General features: G+C 35.7%; 1 protein-coding gene across 2 annotated transcripts in view; it reads left to right on the top strand.

Moving 5' to 3' along the window:
• The window catches only part of LOC150075816 (transcription initiation factor TFIID subunit 6-like), a 59719-nt gene extending 37004 nt beyond the window's left edge, over window positions 1-22715 (top strand). Inside the window, exons 11-13 of one of the 2 annotated variants that reach the window (XM_090387975.1) lie at window positions 14578-14757; window positions 19822-19842; window positions 22133-22715. In XM_090387975.1, coding sequence (XP_090244101.1) covers window positions 14578-14757; window positions 19822-19842; window positions 22133-22591 — 660 coding nt within the window. In that variant the 3' untranslated portion in view covers window positions 22592-22715. The remainder of the gene's footprint in view (window positions 1-14577; window positions 14758-19821; window positions 19843-22132) is intronic. The other variant, XM_090387976.1, reaches the window with a different exon arrangement.
• Window positions 22716-23030: the final 315 nt, after the last annotated feature.

Below are 23030 nucleotides of genomic sequence, written 5' to 3' on the forward strand. Positions count from 1 at the left end.
TGATGACGAGCATCGGTAAGATGTCCGAAACATCACATTTCTGACATTAATACATTACTTAATGTATAGTAGTTTAGGCGAATAGCTTAATAAACTATATTATTAATTTCACATGGTATACGAGTGGTATTATATATACAGTAAGTCCCCGACATACATAAGAGATACATTCCAGGACTTCTTACATAAGTTGAGTTTTACCTAACTCGGGAATGACTAATAAAATATTGCTACTATACCCCTGATATCCTGAAATAGGCCTCTGAGGTTGGGAAAACTCATATCACAATAATAAACTCATACACCAACCGTTTAAATTAAATTAAGAAAAATTTTTTTTTTAATACTGTAAAATAAAATATAGTACAAACAATCTATTTAGAATAAATATAAAACCTAAACTGGATTAAAATAAATATATAAAACATTTAAAATATATGATAGAATAAAAGCGTTAAAACTGTAGCTTTCGGAAGCATCCGCTTCCTTTCTCAACAGTAAGTTAAAACTTACACAACACATTCTTAAATAGCAGGCTCACGGCACTTCCACACGTGGTTCGACCGGTGCATGGACGGAACTCCCTTCATGCAGATTAGAACCAGAAATGGCTCTGGAGCGCGGAAAGCAAAACCGTTCATCTGAACTGAGGATCACAGCCTCAAAGAGGGGATGCATACGCATATCTGTCTCTGTTAATAGTATTATTGTCTGATGAACAGATTCGCAAGCTCTTGAGCCACTTGCGGTTCCAGCACCCATGCGCCAGGTCAACGATGACCGCATCCTCTGGGGAGATCTGGTGCTGCTTTTCCCAAAAATGTTCAGCCACAGCAGACTTTCCATAATCTGCGGCTTTTATGGCATTCATGTGCTCCCCCAGACGATCCTTAAATCGCCGCCTAGTTTCACCTGCATAACACTCCCCACAATCCGGACACTTAATCACGTATACGACCCCACTGCTAAAATCATTTGTTATAGGGTCCTTAACCTGAGACACCACTGTGTGCAACCTACGCCCTGGTAGCTGCACACAGCGTGTCTGACATTCACGAAGCACTCTTGCTATACGCTCAGTAAGGCCCGGATAGTAGGGAATGTATACGGTGGCAACTGGCCAAAAGGTGATGTCCAGGCAAAGTTAACTGTTTGTGCCAATTGCCACCACATACATTCCCTACTATCCGGGCCTTACTGAGCGTATAACCAGAGTGCTTTGTGAATGTCAGACACGCTGTGTGCAGCTGCCAGGCGTAGGTTGCACACAGTGGTGTCCCAGGTTAAGGACCCTATAATGAATGATTTTAGGAGTGGGGTCGTATACGTGATTAAGTGCCCGGATTGTGGGGAGTGTTATGTGGGTGAAACTAGGCAGCGATTTAAGGATCATCTGGGGGAGCACATGAATGCCATAAAAGCCGCAGTTTATGGAAAGTCTGCTGTGGCTGAACATTTTTGGGAGAAGCAGCACTAGATCTCCCCAGAGGATGCAGTCATCGTTGACAGGGTGCAGGTGTTCTGGAACCGCAAGTGGCTCCAGAGCTTGCGAATCTGTTCATCAGATAATAATACTATTAACAGAGATGGGTATGTTAGTGAGGACCACAGCCTCAAAGAGGGGATGCATATGCATCCCCCCTTTGAGGCTGTGGTCCTCAGTTCGGATGAATGGTTTTGCTTTCCGCACTCTTGAGCCATTTCTGGTTCTAATACGCATGAAGGGAGTTCCGCCCATGCGCCAGTCGAACCATGTGTGAAAGTGCTGTCAGCCTTCTATTTAAGGATGTGTTGTGTAAGTTTTAACTTACTGTTGAGAAAGGAAGCGGATGCTTCTGAAAGCTACAGTTTTAGTGCTTTTATTCTATCATATATTTTAAATGTTTTATATATTAATTTTAATCCAGTTTAGGTTTTATATTTATTGTAAATAGATTGTTTGTACTATATTTTATTTTACAGTATTAAAAAAAAATTTTCTTAATTTTAATTTAAACAGTTGGTGTATGAGTTTATTATTGTGATATACCCCTAATATGTCAAAATTACAAAAACCACAATGTCATCAGAAGAATGAAGAAAAATAGTTATATATTTTTCAATTAATTAGTTATATATTAGTTATAACTAATATATAATACAATAAGACCCCCGTATCCATGGGGGATACGTTCCAAGGCCTACCGTGGATATAAGCGAACACCTGCTGATCCCATATATAATATGATTCTCTTGTACATACATATGCATAATAAAGTTTAATTGATAAATTAAACACACAGTAAGACATTACCAACATTAAATATGGTAATAATAAAGTACAGCAGACTCTTGATTTATCGGGATTGGATTAACTGGGACACTTCAAGACTCCAAATTTAAAAAAAAAAATCAACCAGAAATCATAAAATTTAAGTAGTAACTAGAATAAGTATAAACAGATATTTTGCAAGTCGTAAATAAGTGACAAGAACTGGCATTATAAGTTATCATTGGGAGATTAGTGTAGCTATTATCTTGCAATCCCTGCTGTCTTCACACCTACCACTCAAAACAAAACAAAAAAAAGAGAGACCAAATGTTTAATTCGATTTAGTGCACCACGTTGATTGTTGTGCTCGGTCGCACCGCAAAAGGACAAATTTTGTTTCATTATTTATGTCAGGGATGTCGGATTTTTTTTTTTTTTTTTTTTGTTTAGAAATTGTGAAAATGATGGGCAAACGCAAGAGTTGTGCTTTCAAATTAAACAAAAACTTGAAATTATTCAAAAGTTTGAAAACGGTGCATTCGTTAAATCACTAAAGAACCATTATAGTTGGTGATCAAACCATACGCAACATTGTAAAAAATAAAGGGAAGCTGTTCAATTTAAAATCGACATCATAAAAAAGTAAAGGGAAGTTATTCAATTTAAAATCGACATCGTAAAAAATAAAGGAAAGCATCATATTGGTCACGCGAGTAGTAAGTGTTAAGTTTTTTCGTTTTTTTCCGTGGTTAACCGCGGGTAACTGAATCAGCAGATACTGGGGCACAACTGAATATAGAAAAATAGTTATTACAGTCAGTCTTCGTATAACACATGTTTATACTACACGAATTTGACCATACATGATTTATAAATAGGGGAACGATATCATATATAACACGAACCGAATTCGCTTATGCATGATTCGCCTTTGTGTTTACAAGAAATGGCAGTTGGACCGAATCGCCCCAACTGAATGCAACACAATAGGAATGAAGAGAAGATTCTGAAAATGTATGTATGTTTTTTATATCAGTGAAGGGGAAATGCATTTCACCATAATAACGTAAAATTCCAGCTATCGGTATTATCGCAAATGCAATTAGATCGAGTTTACTACCAGTTTATAACAGATTCCACCAGCAGGAATGCAACTGGAAATTGTTTTTATTGTTTTATGGTGTAACCCCCAGAAATGTGCTTTAGTAAAATGTGAGCTAGTGAGGTAGAGTTGTCTCTGCCTTTACGGTGTTGTTTATTTAGTTGCTACATGCGCACAGCTTTGTTTATGTGTATCAAGCGTGCCTCCTCATTTTGTAATTGTGCTTTATTCCCTAAAAATGAGTAAAATACTTAAAAGGTGTGAAAAGGAAGCATCCTGGTGAGGACACTACAGATTCAGAGGGAAAAAGAAAAGCAATATTGATAAACAGAGGTGGACTGGGTCAAAAATCCTTACCGGGGAAAATTTGTAGTGGCCTCATACTAGCATTTATGGCCAAAATCACACCAGCCTCCAACCCACCGTGGTTTCCCTGGTAAGGCTTATGGCCAGTCTGCCTCTGTCGATAGAGAAAAAATATGAAATTGCGAAACGCTTTGAGCGAAATGAAAGACTATGTGATATTGCACGTGCTACAGGCCTAAATGAGGCAATGCCGAGAATTACAAAGAATGCAGAGAAAATAAAAACAACTTTTATAGCAGGAACAACTCAAAGTGTAATTAAAATCCATTAGATTAAGACAGAGAATTGGAAGAGATGGAGCGGCTGTCATCTGTTTGGATAGAAAATAAAACAAAAAACAAGTTTGCTTACGATAGAAGCAAAAGCATTAACAATATTTTATTACATAATAGTCGTATTTTATTACGATAATTTATTGTTTGGTAATGTTTTGATTACAAATGTGTATTCAATCTTGGGTGGTCGGCACCTAACCCTATTTTTCCCATAGGGCCTGTTGTTTATATTGCACGATTTTGCATTACACGAGGGTTTCTAGGAACACAACTATCGTGCTATACGAGGACTGACTGTATTTTTAATTAGTTCAATTAAAAACTTTATCTGTGGACAACGGTGAAGTAGCCAGACTGGCACAAGAAAGGAAAACATAAAAGGAAGAAAAAACACGTTATTGAACTGTAAAAACTGATAAGTATTTTGTATCCTTGTTTATCATAGTTGACCTTGTTGATGTCGATCCCTTCACCGCTTCTCGTATTCTGTCTTTGCCCTTTATTATTGTGTTCACTGTTGACATTGACAAATCTAAATTCTGCACGATACTTTATCATGTTTGACCATTTTCATATATCCTTATTATTTTAATTTTCTGATCCAAATCAATCACTTTCCTTTTCTCAGTAGATTTACTAGTACCGCTGTCACTTATTCTCTTAGTCAGCACCATGATAATGGTCAAAATGAAATTTTCTGTAAAGAACTTCACAGGATTAAGGCAAAAACACATTATCATCACCTCACACGAGGTCACTACCATAAAACAATAAAGACAATTTACAGTTTCATGTTTATTTGACTTTTCTGTTAGTGCAATCTATTATACACAGGTAGTTGAGGCAGATAGGCTGTCTGGTAAAGTTAAAGCACAATTGGATAGCCACATTTTGGCAATGTGGAAGGTATAAATGGTAGAAAAATGTTTTCCTGTTTTTGGTAGATGCAGAAAAAAGTTCACTTCCTTGTATCATTTAACCACTATGATACTAATACAGCATGCTGGAAAGCAAATTATCAGTGTAAAAGAGATCAAGCTGATAATGTCAAACATATATTAAGTGTTCCTTTTCTGTTGAATGTTTCTGCACATTGCTTTGCTTATAAAATCATAGTTTTTTTTATGGGGATTGAGTGAGATTAAGACTTAGAAGGAATCATATATGCATGATATATCAACAGAAATATTGCAGTAATCATATTCATATCTAGCTTTTTAGCTGGTTAGTTAATGGTGTTAGCAGCATTAATTAATGGGTTAATTATTCCTCTTTTGATTTCGGATGCAATTATATATATATATATATATATATATATAAAAATATTATATCTATATTATTTTTTCTGCCATATATATTATAAACTGTCTTCCACATAGTTTAAAACACAAATAAGAGATGGAGTGTGTACTAGAAAAATTAAGTCAATTCATACTTTAATAGACATGTTGTTGGAAGTGACCTTTAAAATGTAGATCTGCATGCATACACACCACCTAAAAGTTTGTAATCACAGCATGTGATAACAGCATTTATTAATTTTTTTGAAATTAGCTATGACAATGCAAGGGTTAATATAAAAAAAAAAAAACACACTACAGAGTATTTTAAGATTTTTTTTATTAAGTATCGAAAAATTTACAGCAAACAAATATTGAAATGATTAGTATTAACAACTATACTGATTTTTCATCAAAATAGCCTCCACAAGCTTTTATCACTGCCTTACAGATGTGATGTTCTGGCAATCAATTTTATAATAGTCTCTTGACTAACATCTATGTGGTCTGCAAGGTTTCCCATAAATTTTGTGAAGATGGGCAGAATTCATGGACTTGATGGTCTAGAATCCCATAAAAGCTCTTTTAGGTTAAAGTCAGGCAATTGGGGGTTGCCATACCATAATTTTGCAATACCCCATCCTGTTGTTTAGTTTCATTGGGTCATTGTCTTGTTGTAATATAATTTCTTCCACAAAGTCACAGTCCAGAGAACATCTCATTATGTTCAAGAATGTTTTTATAGCCTTCTGTTTTTTTAAAATTTCATCAATTCTGATGATGTCGACCACTACAGAAAAACAAAAGAAACCCCAGATCATGATGAAACCACCACCACCATGCTTGGCTGTAGGCACCAAACAATGTGGCACCATTTTTACTTCAGTTGATTGTCTCACATGAACTTGACACTTGAATCCAAAAATTTCAAATTTGGATTCATCTGCCAACAGTACATTTTTCCACTCTTCAGTTGTCAAATGTTGATGGCTCTTAGCCCACACGACCATGAAGTCCTTCGTCTTTAGGACAAAGTTTTATAGTGGATGTAGACGTGCGAGTTTCTCTGTTCTGTTGAAGTTAGCTCAGATTTAAGGTACAGTAAGTCATCAGTTGCATTTAGGGATCAGTGTTATGGTTAGATCTTGTGCTTCCATTGTTACACATGATCATCCTGATCTGTTTTGTCCTAATTGTAAAATGTTAGTTTGTACTCCTTTGAATGAAGCACCTAGTATTTTGCCAATACTTTTCATGGAATAACTTTCTTTATAAAGGGTTATAATAGCACTCCTTTTTTCAACATTCAATTCCATATTTCTTGCCATGTTTATCACAAAACACACAACTTACACCAAACACTCTGAATGATGATTGTTTGATTTTTATAAGTTACAGCTTTTCAATTTATATTATTGCAAAACATTCTGGAATCATCTACGTCCTTTAACATTCAATACTGTTCTACACCTTTTTGAAATATTCTAGAAATTTCTTAAATATTATTTCAGTTTTTTAATTTTTATACATAATAGAAAATATTTTACTGCAAATTGGTAAATGGGTTTGGCCTATTTTTATAAAAATTTTGTAAATTAAGATAAATGAAATGTAATTCCAAACTTTTAGGCAGGAGTGTTCATACTCCCTAGAATCCCCAAATAATAAATGAAGATTGGTGGATGTACTCCAGAAAGGGCTAGCAGAACTTTTTTTTATTAGCCCTTTCAGGAATGCCACTTTTTCTTTCTTTCTTTCTTTTTTTTTTTTTTTTTGAAATTTTACCATTAAAAATTGCAGTATCCCATGAAGCAAAAAAATTAAAACAGAAATAACTATTTCTATAAAAAGAATTATTAATTTTATAGTAACTAAAGATGGCATGGCCGGAAAAAAAAATTGATAAGAACTTTCTATTTGCTATTGTGTTATAATTTTCTGAAAATGGAATACATGATTACCAAAAACAACTAGTTAGAGCGAAAAAAAAATAAACTACAAATGACCAACAGATATAAATATTTTATTTTTATGGAATTAGTGGACTAGACAAAAAAAAATTAAACAAAAACTTTGCTGTCATGTTATAATTTCCAAAAATGGAATTGCTAAAAATTACCAGTTAGGTTAAAAAAAATTTTAAAAATGTAATTGTTTCTATAAATAAGGTACAGTGGATCCTCACTTTATGATATTAATGCGTTCCAGAGACACCATCATATCGTGAAAATATCATAATGTGAACTTAATACACATTGTTTTTTGGTAATTCGTTCCAAGACCTTGGAGGTTGATTTTTTTTTCTTGCTGTGCTCTTTAGAGTCCATATTATTAGTTTACACAACATACACGAATTCAATACAGTAAATTTATGTAAAATAAGCACAACACAAAAACTCACTTAATTAAAGGATGCAAAAACAAAACACGCAGCCAACACGTTTACAAATTCTGCTATTGGCTGAGAGGAAGAACCGCATGGTCCAGTCGGAGACAATCATAAACTCATCCCATCGTAAAGTGAAATAAGTAGGTGCCAGTTAACATGATCACTGGTTAGTGGAATCAGCTGCTTTAATTTCAAAAAGCCAATTCAAATCATTAAAATGCACTACGCTTTCATTGTTATCATATGTTTGGTTATAGGAATCAATTTTGAACCCCTTTGTGATATTTTTCTAAAGCACGTTTTGGGAGGTCGCTACCATAAAACAATAAAAACAATTTGTAGTTTCCAGCTTATTGGCTTTTCTGTTAGTGCAGTCTGTTATAAACAGGTAGTAAACTCGATCTTATTGCATTTGCAATAATACTGATAGCTGGAATTCTGTGGGGTTTTATGTTATTATGGTGAAATGTGTTTCCCCATTCCATGAAATCTTCAATCATATAAAAAACAAAAATTTTCAGAATCTTCCCTTCATTCTTATTTTTTAAGCTTCATAAACTTGTTACTCCCTATCTCATTTGCGTGTATTGTGTTAGTTTCAATTTGTGCATGCGTGTTCTTTGTTATTGATTGCTTATCTTTTTTATTGTTTTAAATTTTACAACCCCCCCTAAAAAAAAGTCAGTGAACAAATAATTAGTTAGTTCATACATATTACAGTATTAATTAAGCTAAGTAGGTACGCATAAATTTATTTTTATTTTGCTAACCTGTGGAAAATATTCTTCCGATTTTCATGTATCATTTAATTTTGTTAATTGGTAAGGTAATAAAGTGTAAATTTGTGTTTTATAACTTTACTTTTATAGCCTATGAATAATATTCCTCCTATTTTCGCTCATTAGAATTTCTGTTTAATAGAATTAAAATTCAATTTGAAAACGTGATCACAATGATCAGTGCTTACTACATATCATATAGTGAGCAGTATTTTATTATGGAGCATCCATTGTAAAGTGATTTGATCGTACAATGAACCAATCATAAAGCAGGGATCCACTGTATTTTATTTTAATAGAGCATAGAAAAGGCTTGGCTGATAAAGTAATATTTAATAAAATCTTTCTAGTAGTATTTGTTGCTGCATTATAATTTTTTTTAAATGGAATTCCGTAATTAACAAAAGAAACCCTTAGAATAAGGAAAAAAACATTAGTTTTATTATCACAATAAAATTGATATGTATATATTTTTTATAGTGCATATAGTGCTGTTAATCTGGAAGGAAAAAATTAATAACACTCATATGCAGGGGCATTGTAAGCTACTAAAAATGGAATGTGTGTAAATATTCCATTTTTATTTTTAATTAAGGCTTTAAATTTTTTTTATTTGAAACCGAAGTACTATGCAGTATGATTATTATAATTTATGTTTAGTATATACTGAGGAAAAAAATTGATAAGTTTATACGGATTGAAGTGCAAAAATCAATCTGCCTGACCATTTTTTTACAATTAATTTACAGAGTAATTTTTATAAAAATTCTACTGCAACTACAAAGATGAAATTTCAGAATCTCACTCCATATAGTTTTATTAACTTCGATAAAAAATTATTTAAAAAATGCACTTACATTTATAAGTTTTAAATTGGGATATATCAAATTCCTGCTGAACACTGATAAAATAAAAGGGCTCGTGCCTTAATAAGGGTGGTGAAGTGATTATTTTTATTTAAGTTTTAAAAAAAGTTCATATTCTTGTCATTTGTGAATAAAAAATAAACCTAATAAATGGGATAAATTAACATTCCAATTTATTATTAAGAGTATGGTTATTGGTATACTGTTGGTAATATATTTGCTTTGTAAGAGCTTTGTAATTAGTGCTTTAATGTAGACATATACATCTAAAGCCCCAGGTTTATTTTGTCCTCTGTTATTACATGTCCATCAGACATTGCTTTCTACAGGCAGGGTTGCTCTTACGAAGAAAGGCTTAAGTTTTGCAAATTACAGTGTCTGGAGACTAGGCACCGGCGAGGTGATCTGATAGAGGTGTGTAAAGCCTTGAATGGTTTGAGCATGCTCAATGCTGATGGGATTCTTCCTCTTGCTCAGAACCTGAGAGGGCATAAATTCAAATTGAGGAAAAACAGATGTAGGATAGATGTGCGGAAATTTGCCTTTAGCCAGCAGGTAGTTGGTTGGTGGAACAGACTTCCATCCTTTGTTGTGGAAGTTGATAGCCTAAATAAATTTAAGGCTCAGCTGGACAGGTATTTCGAACGAATGGAGGGGTGAAATGGGAGTGTTTTTTTTTTTTTGGTTATGCTGCATAAGCTTGCTTTCTTGCATCATATGCCTCTACTAATACTAATTCTAATTCTAATATACTGTTTTTTAATTCTTATTGGTATTTTTATTTTTCCAGACCTTTTAACAACATTGTGGTTTACAGTTCATAGTTTGTGAGCTTGGTTCATTCATATATTCTTTAAAATGGTTTTACTCATATTTTGTTTTATGATCTTTGGCTGTTTTTTTGATATATATTTAATCATGAGACAGAAATATCTGTTACTGCTGAAGAATTTTAGACTAATTGCTTATTTTTTGCATTGACCTTTATGCTTTGGTAGTCTTTCTTAAAATTTTTCTTATATTTAATACTCTTCAATTTTTTAGATTTATGTCTAATCTTATTTGATTATTCAGGTTTGGAATTAAGTATTGCAAGCTTTTGGTTATTTCTCTGATTTATATGTGAATTGATCGATATGTGTATTTAATATACACTGCCCTATGATTAATATCTGGACACCCCTCCATGAAGGCACTTCTGTAGCCAGGTGGGCAGGAGCAGCAGTGCGTAGCACACGCTTCTTGATTAGATCTGCGTTCGAGCTCGTGACCACCAAATATGGAGGATGTGGAAAGGTCAGTGAATGACCACCGCATGTCCCCCCCCCCCCGAGCAATATGGCCTTAGTTGCTAATGCTCCTAAAAACCAAATAACAAACAACACAACAACAAACTCCTCCATGGATGAGGAAACAGGTCCTATGCATGCAACACATCACAGAACCTGCTATAAATATGTACACTGTGCTTTGAACAGACAATTGCAAAAGTGGGCATGCAAGATGACATGTTAAACAGAATTACCTCAACAGTTCAACAGAATTGATCACCTCAACAAATGCTAGATGCCAATTAACATGGTGTAAGGAGTGCAAATCCTGGACTGTAGAGCAGTGGAAAACAGTCCTATGGACAGACGAATCTAGGTTCACACTCTACCAGTCTGATGGCCATTCCTGGGTGTGGCGAATGCCAGGGGAACAGTTTCTTCCTGATTGTATCCTCTCAACAATGAAATTTGGTGGAGGCAGTGTCATTCATGGTATGGGGTTCCTTTCATGGTTTGGCTTGGGCCCATTAGTCGTTATCGACAAAGCCACAAAAGCTGTGCAATACCAGGACAACCTGGACAATTATGCACTTCCAACATTATGGGAACACTTCAGGGAAGGCCCATACTTGTATCAGCAAGACAATGCACTATGCCATGCTGCTTGGGTCGTAACAGGGTGGTCTGAGTACATGGGTGTAGAAAAGTTAGATTGGCCAGCCCAGAGTCTTGATCTGAACCCTATCGAGCATCTTTGGGATGCATTAGATCATTGGGTACGTGCACTTAGAGATCGTCCAAGGAACAAGGTAGAACTGGTGGCTGCATTAAAGGCTGAGTGGAGGAACATATCACCTGACATCTATAAAAAGCTGGTTGAGAGTATGACATGAAAATTGAAGGCCATCATAAAAGCAAAAGGTTTCAGCACAAAATATTAAATGACACAATAAAAGCTCTTTTTTTGTCTAAAGGCAGGCATCCAGATATTGATGGGAGGGCAGTGTATATACATTGATGAAATAGATTTTGTTGTTTTCTGATAATTAAACTAGGAAGATTAAATGAGGGGTCTAAATGCAAAACTTGCCAACTCCATTTCTTTTATAATGGAGGACTCTACTAGTGTTGGAGAATTTTGCATCTAAACTGAAATTTTACATTAGATTTTATACTGGACTTGATAAATTTTGCAGCTTTTTCAAGTAACATTTGATAAATTTTAGCCAAAAATTCATGTGGCACTCATAACTCAATTAAAAAAGAAATGAACCTGACAAATTTTGCATCTGGACCCCTGCTGGGCTGCCTTTGATTCTTCATACACTGAATAGATGAAGAATCAGAAAACTTCACCTCATTCTATTAATATATCTGACCTTTGGTATACAAATAAATAAAAGCAAGGAGTGTTCAAAACATTAGAACAAAACTTTATTTAATATAGAAAACCAGCATACATGTATGCTGGTTTTCCCCTCTGGCAGCATTTATAGCCATTGTGCAGCTTGGCTATAACTGCGAAGTCAAAAGGTGCCTGTTTTACTGCTATGGGCTGGTTTAGCCATGGCTGTAAGTTGTATTCTCATTGTATTCCCAACCACTCAGTAGGAGAGGAATCAGAATCTGTGAAGTCAGGGAAGAAAATACAGTCTACCAACATTAGTGGTATGCAGCTGAACATTGTTCTGTTGAAATAAAGGTTTATGCAGTTGTCAGAGAAATAGCAAAGGGACAGGTCTAAGCTACAATTTCAGTACAGTTGGTCGTCGACTTACGACCGACTTCCGTTCTGACTGACAGGTCGTAAGTCGATCTGGTCGTATGTCGGCCATATATTTATTAACAGTATTTTTTAACCTTTCTAATCTTTTTATCATCTTTATGATTTATTTTTATAATCTTTTATTTTTCATTTTAAATACAGTAATGTTTTTATCTTTTACTTAGCGATACTGAATATACCTTCGTTTCTACGCCTAGGCTATCTCTCTCTCTCTATGAGGTTAAATTCAAACGTTCTCTACATTTTAATTGGTTTATTATTCATACTGTTTATAAAAAAACAAAACTACAATCTATAATTATATTGTACATAATGTACTGTAAACACAAAAATACAATCTAAAATTAATGTAAAAATTAATACAAATGAAATTTACAAAATCAATTTTCAATCTTTGCTTGTGCTGGGTTGTGCATCGTCAGGGCCATGTTCTTGGGTTGAGGTAGGAAATGTTTATTTATAGAGACATTATGCAAAGAAAATCTTTTTTTAAAAACGCTTAAACCACTCAGTACTAGCCTGAAAATCTTCTGTGTAATCGTCTCCGGCGCGTGATTTTAAACTGAAACAAACTTCTAGCCTTTGCTTGCACTGTGTGAAGGCTCATGGGTGTATTTTTTTGTATTAAATCTTCCATCCACATAAACAACAATTTCTCTATTTCATGGATGGGTTCCTGTCGTTGTTTGGTTAAAATTGTAGACTTAATAAGTGCAGAACCTTTCACAGCTTCCCGAATTCTTTCTTTGTCCTTAAGTATCGTCAATACCGTGGAATGTGATAACTTCAAGTCACATGCTATCGTATTCACTTTCTTTCCGCCTTCATACTGCTGGATAATTTTCATTTTACACTCTAAATCAATAGTTTTCCTTGACTTTTTAGCTGGCGTATATGCAGATGAAGTCATTTTCCTTTTACTAAACATTTTATGCGTATTTCAGTAGAATTTTAATTAATACACCACACGCAACAGATACTTGAAAGCGACTGGGTGTATGTGAGAGAGAGTGACTGGGTGTATGTGCCTGGTGCTGTCTTCAGGCCTCCCATCATCGATTAATTTATTTATTATTATTTTTTTTTTTTGTGGTCGTAAGTGCGGCCGGTTGTAAGTCGCATAGGTCGTAAGTCGACGACCAAGTGTATAATGTTGACTTTGAGTAAAAGCCAGTGGTGAATTGGCTATCATAAAAGATGGCATTCCCATATCATGATTCCTGGTTCAATCTATATGCATGCTTTATTGAATACAGGAATGTCTCTTTCCCCAGAGTGCTGCCATCCATGGATCCTTCTGTCATCACTCCCCAAACAGGACCTTGATTCATCTTAAAGATAATCTGTTGTCATTCTTCTTTCCAGTTATTTCTGCACCACTAAAGTTACTTTGATACATTGTATGCATTGAGGAAGTTGTTGTGATGCCCAATGTGAATGCAATTCTGTCTCTGCAAGTCATCTACTTATGGTGCTTCTTGATAATACTGGATATCCCAAAGGTGAATTAACATTATTAATCCTTTTTACAGAAGAGAATTTATCAGCTGCAGCATGCAAGCAAATTATCCATTCCTCAAACTGTGATGTTTGTCTGGATATGCCAGAACCTAGATTGAGTGTAGGACAGTTCTGCTATCCACTGGTGCCAACATCAGCCAACCATTCTAAGGTCTGTCCCAACATGAACAGCAAATTGCTGTTCACGTTGGGAGAGACTGAATGGAGTAGGCTGACTCTGACTCTATTGAAACTCATCCAATTGGGTAAATGTTGCTTATGCATGTGGTGTGTATATCTTTAAAGGCCTTCTGACAAACTTAATGCATCACCATTTGGTCTTCTTTTGTTAATACTTGTAATAATAACTTGTGTCACATTGCTTCAGTGGCTCTGTATTCTACTTATTTTCACTTCCAGCTTATAGTCTATTTGATCATTTTCATATATCATTACAGTATACTGACATACATATTTTCAGACAGTTCCATTAACTCTTTTTGGGTGGAGCAATTATTCTGACACTGACTGATGCTGTTATTTCTAGAAGATGATATTACTGTAAAGAAAAACATCTGAATAATTTGGTTTGTATTTTTTTGGAATACTAGTAATTATTCAGGAAGCCAGTTTCATTTTACTGATTGTATTTTGAATAACTTTGTTTGATAAATATTTTAAAAAAAAATACTAACTTACAAATTAATTTTAGAGGGTAGTAGCTTCAATACTGAAATCAACCAGGCAACCTCCAGATGTCTTAGAAGAATATAAAACTGAGTTTGGGTTTCTGGGTCCCTCAATCCATACTCAGGTGATCAGATCTAGACAACAGACTACTCCTACAACTACCACTACAAGTAACACTAGAACTACCTTTACTGTTACACAGGTAAGGACTTAATGATAGATATGTGTCATTTTCTCTGTGTGTTAAGTGTAAAAATCAGTATATGTGTACACTGATCCATCATTGGAATATTAACACTTCATTCTCTTTTGCCATGAGTTATGTCCCCTGCCTGCCAATGTTTTCTAAGTTGTGTGGATGCATGGGTGTACACAGTTACTTTTCCTCTGCATACAGCCATTATTTTGCCACATATGTTAGCAAATATTATGCATGGTTAATTAAAAGTAAATTTTTGTTTATATTCCAGGACAGCCACACTGAGTTACAGGAGTTTTCCTTGATTGAGTCTCCTAGGTTTGACTGTACTGCTATCTAAAGATGAAGTATAGCAATATAGGTTGCATCATTTATGTGCCCCTTCTTCCTGAAGTATAACTACATGAAGCTTTCAATAGGACTGTCTTATATAGTTTTTACTGGCTGCATATGTAGTCCATTGGGTACACCATATTACATATCTCCTGTGGAGAGGTGCAAAGTAGCTCTCAAAATATGCTTTAGTTTGTGGTTTCCTGTGGCATACTTATCTTGTTTTGCTCCAGGATCAGTTCTAGTCACTACAATTTTTCAAAATCCTCAGGACTGTGCAGAATGTGGCCTTCGACTATACATGTCTTGATGCTGAGGAAGGAATAGAAATTCAAATTTTAAATGGTGCATTTGGTGGTTGGTTTCTAATGGACTGGTGGGAAAAGAGCTGCCTGCCCTCTTCACAATCCCATTAAAGAAGGATTTATGCTCTTCCATTTCAAAAGAACACAGCATTATGGTCTTCATTCTCAAAGCTAATGCTATGGGCATAAACTTGTTTTTCTAGACAATTTTGTTTAGACTGGGTTTTTTTTTTTTTTTTTTGCACCCACAGTGTAGGCAGTTTGTGCACAGACAAAGCCTCCAATTTTAGATTGACCATAATGACAACAGTGGACTTTCCATGCTAAATCCCTTCTATAAGTAAAATTGTCCCTCAAATTGGAAAGAGGTCTATTTGGCTGTGAGATCTAATGATCAAAAATGCCTCCTTTGAAAGCAGAAGAATAGAAGGATAGAAGTATAACTATGGTAGCTGATGTGTGTTTTGTTGTTGAGGCATTTGCCCAGGCTAGTTTTGGCATCTGTGAGAAGAATATTAGTGAACATGGGGCTCTGCATCAGAGGTTGTCAGTTCAGTGTATTTTTAAGTGCTTACATATGTCTGATCCTTTCTAAACGGTCTTTAGAGTTTCTGAGAGAGTGGTGGTTTGTGTGTATGGTGGAGGGTAGAATAATTTTTGACAGTAAAGAATGCCAGCATTACATAAGAGCCTGTTTTGTGTGTTGCTTGTAGCTAACACTAGGAAAGGCAGGAAGCCCAGGCTTGTGCCCTCCAGTGTTCAGAAATGATCCAAAGATTCTGAATTGTTAGGGATTGGTATGCTTGTGAGTGTTCTGGATACCTCAGTCAGCAAAATACATGATATCAGAATACAGGAAAATTATCTTTTTGCTATTCAACAAACCTTAAACAGAACAGAACAAATAAGAAGCAGAGTTTCTCAGAAGCCAAAGGTAACCTCACAACATAAGAATAGGTGGTCTTGAACAACTTCAGGAATGATTTCTCCCTCCAAATTAGCAAAACTACTGAACTCCATACCACTAAACAGATCAGGAAAAAAAAAGTCCAAAAGCAGATAATTGGTTTTATAACACTATTTGGGTTTTTTTTTTTTTTTAAATAAAATTCAAATTCAAATTATTATATTAGGGCCACCCGTAATCTCTTACATATACCTATGTATGTATTATGACTGTAAATTGCATGTGTTGTCTGGTCGATTTGCCTGTTTTACTGGACAAAAAAAAAAAAACAGTTTCTGGGGGGGGGGGGGGGAACCTTGCTATCTACGCCTGAGACCGACTAACTCAGCCACAGAGTGAAAAAAGCCCACTAAAGTTCCACACGTCATCAACGGGATTCTAACTCGGGCCTTTTCCACCCGGTGTGGGGAGGAAGGTGACGATACCACTGTGCTACCTGTGCAGACTTTTTTAAATAAAAGGAAAAAATAGTTGAAAATGGTGCACTTTATAATTTTATTTTGACACTGTATTGAACATAACAACGAAAACACCTTTAGTAGCAGCAGCAGCCGTTATCTAAAAAAATATTTCCATACTATCTCATTTCCAATACTCAGTTGCACAAAAAAAAACAAAATTAAAACCAAAGCTCTATGGAAAATCAACACAGGAGTGGGAAAGCATGCACTTTGTACATAAATGTAGAACAGTAAAGAATTTTTTTATGGTTATACTTTTCTAATTAAAAATTATTAATAATGCAGACTGAAAATGAATACCATACTAGAGGAATACAGAAATTCATACCAATGTAATTCTAACATATCTAAGTGTTCCTAATTTTGGTGTACAAACTGCACAGAGCATGCCTGATAGTGGGTTACAGAAAATTTCACTAAACTTGAGAAACCAAAAAAAAAAACTTAAAAGCTTAGAGCAGGCAAAATAGACCAGGACACCCACAAGCATACCATTCTCAACAATTCATAAACTCTCAGTTCATTTTTGGGGTCATCAAGGCACAAAAACTGGGCTCCTGTCCATCCCATTGTCAGTAGCATATGAGATGGCATCCAACAGCCTACACAGCAAGACCCTTGGAATTTCCTTAAGCCCAGCAATGGGGCCAACCTACTAAGTGATCCTTAGGTAAACTTAACAGGTGCTGATCTACGAGACATCATTATGAAATCCTGGCTAGACTAGGGGCTCCTGCTTTATATCAGGAGCCCCTAACCAGAGGCAGGCAGGCAGGCAATTGAAAGGAAACTGACCAGCAAACCATGCAGCACCAGCTAATAAAATCCTCCAAAAGCAGAAAAGGTTTCAGTTTTTCTCAGGATGATATTGGGCTGCATTTCAGTCAGTCAACTAACAGGTATCTGGTTCTTAGCAAAACTGCAAAATTAGAAGTGCACTTGTTGATGAAATCAAACTGTAGGAAAGTTTGCAGCTAACAAGTAAGTGTATCAGTTTTAGTTTTGCAACTACTGAGGAAGAATTCAAAGCAGAATTTAAATGTATGGCAGTTGTACTTCTTGGTTCTAAGTTTTTATAAAAATTAATATAAGATTGCTTTGCCAAATTTAATAATTCTTTTGTTATTACACATAGTGAAGTGTATCTTTTTAACAGTCCTTGCAATTTGTTTCTTGGCATGAATAAACCCATTAAACTTATAGTTAATCTGCTGCTGCTATTTGCATTTATTTTTCGACTGTTTGTTTGCAGATTTCTGCTTCTTTTTAAGTTCTTGATTCAGTTTAAACTGTAGAGGCTGCTGTCTGCATATGAAGTAGCTTTTCGTTATGAAGTTTGTTGTTTGTTATTTGGTTTTTAGGAGCATTAGCAACTAAGGCCATATTGTTCCGGGGATATGTGGTGGTCATTCCCTGACCTTTCCGCATCCTCCGTATTTGGTGGTGATGGGCTCGAACCCCGGTCTAATCAAGAAGCGTGTGTGCTACGCACTGCTGCTCCTTCCCACCTGGCTACGGAGGCGCCTCGTTATGAAGTATGTCACACACAGTCCAGGGAATATCTAATGAATAGCACATTATCTTCTTTACCTCTCCATTTATTATCAATAATTGATCTGTCCCTTTTTTGCTGTTTGCATGCAGTGAGCTCCATCAATAGCATGATGCAGGCATAGGAAACTGTAGTCGATAGCACTTGATAGTGTCATGAAACATTATACTGCTGGGCAAGAATACTGACTTCTTTTAACTGCAAATTATAAATAATTTTATTAACTTATAATTTTCCTGAACGGGCCATAACAGTTTCATTGAGGTAAAGTTGGGCATCAGTACACATAACGTGTTGATAAATTCAGGCTCTTGGACTTTTAGTTTGATACAGAGAGTTTGGTTTTTTTATTGTTATTTTTTGTTTGAGATTAAAACGTATTAGTAAAGATATCGATTCTTGGTTGCATATGAAGTGTATCATATTTCTGTTGCCCTCATTCTAACTACAGATTCTTAAATGGAAGTGACAGCAAGCCTTTTACTGCTACTTTTATTGTTTTTGGTAAATTTGGAATCCCAGACCTTGTTCTCATATAGAGATTTTTTTTTTACTTTTTTACTTGCTGTAAAAAAGCCACTCTGTGAATCTTCTTCCCCTGAAATATATGGCAAGAGTTCAATTTTCTTTTTTCAGTTATGAATTCTACTCAAATACTTCATCCCCTTTCCCACCAATTCTCAGCAAGCATATTGACTTCATGTTAGCTAAAACAGGAGATGCCCTAAGATCAGTAGTGATTGCTGAAGACCAGTTACAACTGTTTCTCATATGAATAAACTGATTTTAATTACAATAAAAAAAGGGAGATCTTGCCCTCATTTCTTACTTTCCATCAGCTAAGTTATCTCAATGAAACTATTATATTCAGTTAGATCAGGAAGATGGAAATAAGTTAATAAAATTTTTATTGCTAATTTGCAGTTAAAAGAAGACAATGCACTCACTCATGGAATAATCAAGTGCCATTGATTGCAGTTTGCCATGACTGCAGTTGATCACTGGAGCACATTGAAAGATGCTAGCAAATGACATGCTAAGCATTGTTGTATCTCAGCACAATCCTCTAAAAGTCTGTTCTGTATAGTTGTGTGACGTCGGTTGAAATTACATATGTTTGCATTGGAAGAATGAACTTTATTGTGTGTGTGTGTGTGTGTGTGTGTGTGTGTGTGTGTGTGTGTGTGTGTGTGTGTGTGTGTGTGTGTGTGTGTGTGTGTGTGTGTGTGTGTGTGTGTGTGTGAGAGAGAGAGAGAGAGAGAGAGAGAGAGAGAGAAATCAGTGTCCATTTTGAATTTGGATTTTTTGAGGCTTTTTTTTTTTTCTATTATTAATTAAACTATTCACTACTAATAAACTAACTGCTTTTGCCATTTATGTTTTTAATTCTTGCCACAAAACAACTGAATAGTATTTCATGGTATATGACTTGATTTTGAATTTTTACAGGTCTGGCAACATATTGATAAGGTAATTAATTTTGATTGATACATAGTTTAAAATTTATTTTTAGCTATTATTCTAAACAAAGTCCTTTTTTAATTTTAGTATTTTTCATCCTTTTCTCTATTTTATAAATAAATAAATTTTCTGTTTATACTCCGGGACGACCAAACGGTGAGAGGAGTTCACAAGATAGGCAGAATACAAGAAACAGCACCGTATTCAGCAATCACGGGCTTGAACCCCGGTAATTCAAGGCACGTGTACTTATGCACCTGCGTGCCTGACAACTAGGCTACGGCGGCCTTATATAACTGAAGCATAAAGCTCTTTTCTGTAGGTCATGGAAAAGAGCTATAAAATATATTAATATCTATTTGTATATATTTATATTTTACTGTATTTCATGTGAAATATAGAAATTATGTATTTTACTTTTCAGATATTTATATCTATTTGAGCAAAATTAAATGAGACTACATTATTTTTCATTTTTGTTCCTTATTTTATGCTGCATCAGACTATATGAATCTTCATTTTTAATTTATGGTTTATCAGACTGTAATTTCTTCATCCGGATCAGAAGAATCCTAAACTTGTGAACTACAAGGCTGGTTGCAAGTTTTGCAACTTTGTACAGTATATATACTACAGTTATTATTATAGCACACATACACTCATGAGGCAAATCAATATGATCACTTACCTAATAGCATTGGGCTGCCTTTCACAGTGATCTGCTTGTGCCAGGCATGGCATTGACTCCATGAGACTGTGGAAGGTATCCTCAGGTATCCTGGACTTGACAGAAGGACATCCTGGAGGCTGTCAATGGAGAGAAGCACTGGCACGGATTGACAAATGCGGTGTTCCACTACATCCCATTAATGTTTGATGGGATTGATATTGGGGGATCTGGCAGCCAGAGGAGCACATGAAATGCTTGGACATGATCCTTGAACCATTCCTGCATATTGTGGGCTCTGTGAAATGGGATGTTGTCTTGTTGAAAGAGTTCAGTGCCATCTGGATACATAGTCACCACGTAGGGCAAAACCTAGTCCGAAATAATGCCAAGGTAGGATCTGGTGGTGAGTGTGTGTTTAGTGGGGATGAGCGAACCCAGTGATGTCCATGAAAGCATCCTCCAAACTATGATACCACTGTCACCGGCCTGTTTTTGTCCAGTTGCAGCTGTTTACCTGCTTGACATTGAATATGTACCCTTCTGTCGGCATGATGGACCTGAAACCTTGCATGTGAAGGTGTCAATAACGGTTGGTCAACATGGGCACATCAACAGGTTGCCTGCTCCATGGGCCTATCCACAAGAGCATCCATTGGATATTGTGCTCGCAAATGTTTCTCTGTGCACTCTGGTTGTAGTCTGCCATTAATTGAGAGGTCAGGAGCCATCACAATTTTTCTGTTGTCCCGAACAGCATGTGCCAACTACCATTCACCTTAACTTTCACAGAGACAGGAAGATAACCACTGTCAACCAGTGGTGGGTGGTCTTCCCATCCCAGCATATTGGGTGATTGCATGTCCCTCTGCTGATCATTCCTGCCATACCTTCACTGTGACAGCTCTCAAACAGCCAACAGTGCCTGTGGTTGTTGAGGTGCCTTCTTAGTGCAACAAATCATTTTCCATTTAATTCCATCAGGTCTTGCCTTTCCCAATTGCTTAGGCTTCATACTGACAAATGGGCAGACACTATCTGTGCCGTCACTATACATGCTGCACCATTCGGTGTCACTCATAGCTGCTGTGGGACCTGTCTACATGAGTAGATAGCTACCCTTGTGCATCTACTCATGTAGACAGGAGTGGTCATAATGTGATGGCTCTTGACCAGTGCAATTTTTTGGAAAGCTCAGTTAACAATAATCCATAAATTTTTTTTGTGGCAGCATATGGATTCAAGCATGGAATGCTTGTAACAGCAACTACAGAAGTTACTCCAGGACCATTTCAACTCTTAAATTTGCATAAGCTCTAATTCAATAAGGTTAGGTAGCAGTTTGTTCCAATATATAATTATCTTTAACTAAAGAGTAATTAGTTATTGGAATACACTAGTTCTGTTTTAGATTATATGAATGACTGAAAGTTTCCTCAAAGAGAGTTCTACATTATTTGGCTCTGTGATAGCAAAATTATGCTTTTCTTCAAACTGAGACATAATTGTTGTATATAAACTTTATTTATTAAGTTTTTCACTATTTCTCCCTGTATACTATCCTGGTTTGTTTTGTAGTGTTATCAGTTAGCACACAGCAGTACTTCCTTCATGAATTATGTTTTCTTTCAGCCACGGTTACTTCAAACCAACCCTAGAACTCCCACTATTGTTACAGTTCCTCGTACACCAGCTGTTTCATCTGCACCTTCTCAAAAGTATGTCCTTCTTGCTTCGCCACGGCCACCTACCTCAACTGTTTCCCAGAATACCTTGGGTGGATCCGGTACAGGAAACGCTACTGCAACTCTAGTAAAGATTGTTACAGCCACCACAACTCAGAATTTGCCAGCCAAAGTAGTAACCTCAGCAGCACCAATGGCCAAAGTTGTTGTTGTAACTATGTCTCAAGGGACTCCAGGCTCCATTGTGGTATCCCAAACCTCCAGCAGTGGAACACCACCTATAACCACATGTGAAATTCCAGTAATCAAAACTGAGCCAAAGAGCCCTCCATCAAGCAGTCATCCAGCTACTCCTGAATCTCTGATTGTATTTAACAGTACAGACGTGGGAATGGACCAGAGTTGATGCAGAGAGTCTGAATTGGCTTGATCACCAACATAAGATATAATTTCCTATTGAACAAAACAATAATCTAAAAATTAGCTGTTTGGCTGGTTTAAAATACAGAATTTTGATCAAGTTCATAACTAAGCTCAGATATGTATATTATGCTGAATGTGAAAAATGCTCAACTGGATTTATAAATTTCTTTCAGTCTTAGTGACGTTTTCATTACAAGACATGCCATAATTTTTGTGTAGTCATTAGTGAAAGTTGAGGGTTTAACATTTGAAGGCGCTGTGAAATTCCTTAAATAGGCTATGTAATTTATTATTTTTTGATAAAACTTAGTGTTCGTTTACTTTTATGCAAAAAATTGTTTTCTTTGTTATTTCCTGTCCCGTGTCACTCATTTTTCTTAGAATAAATTATTTTTTCTCTAAACTTTTTGTATCATACCACT

This window comes from Mastigoproctus giganteus, chromosome 13 (assembly GCF_048544385.1).
Source record: "Mastigoproctus giganteus isolate SK-2022 chromosome 13, ASM4854438v1, whole genome shotgun sequence".
NCBI lineage: Eukaryota > Metazoa > Arthropoda > Arachnida > Uropygi > Thelyphonidae > Mastigoproctus > Mastigoproctus giganteus.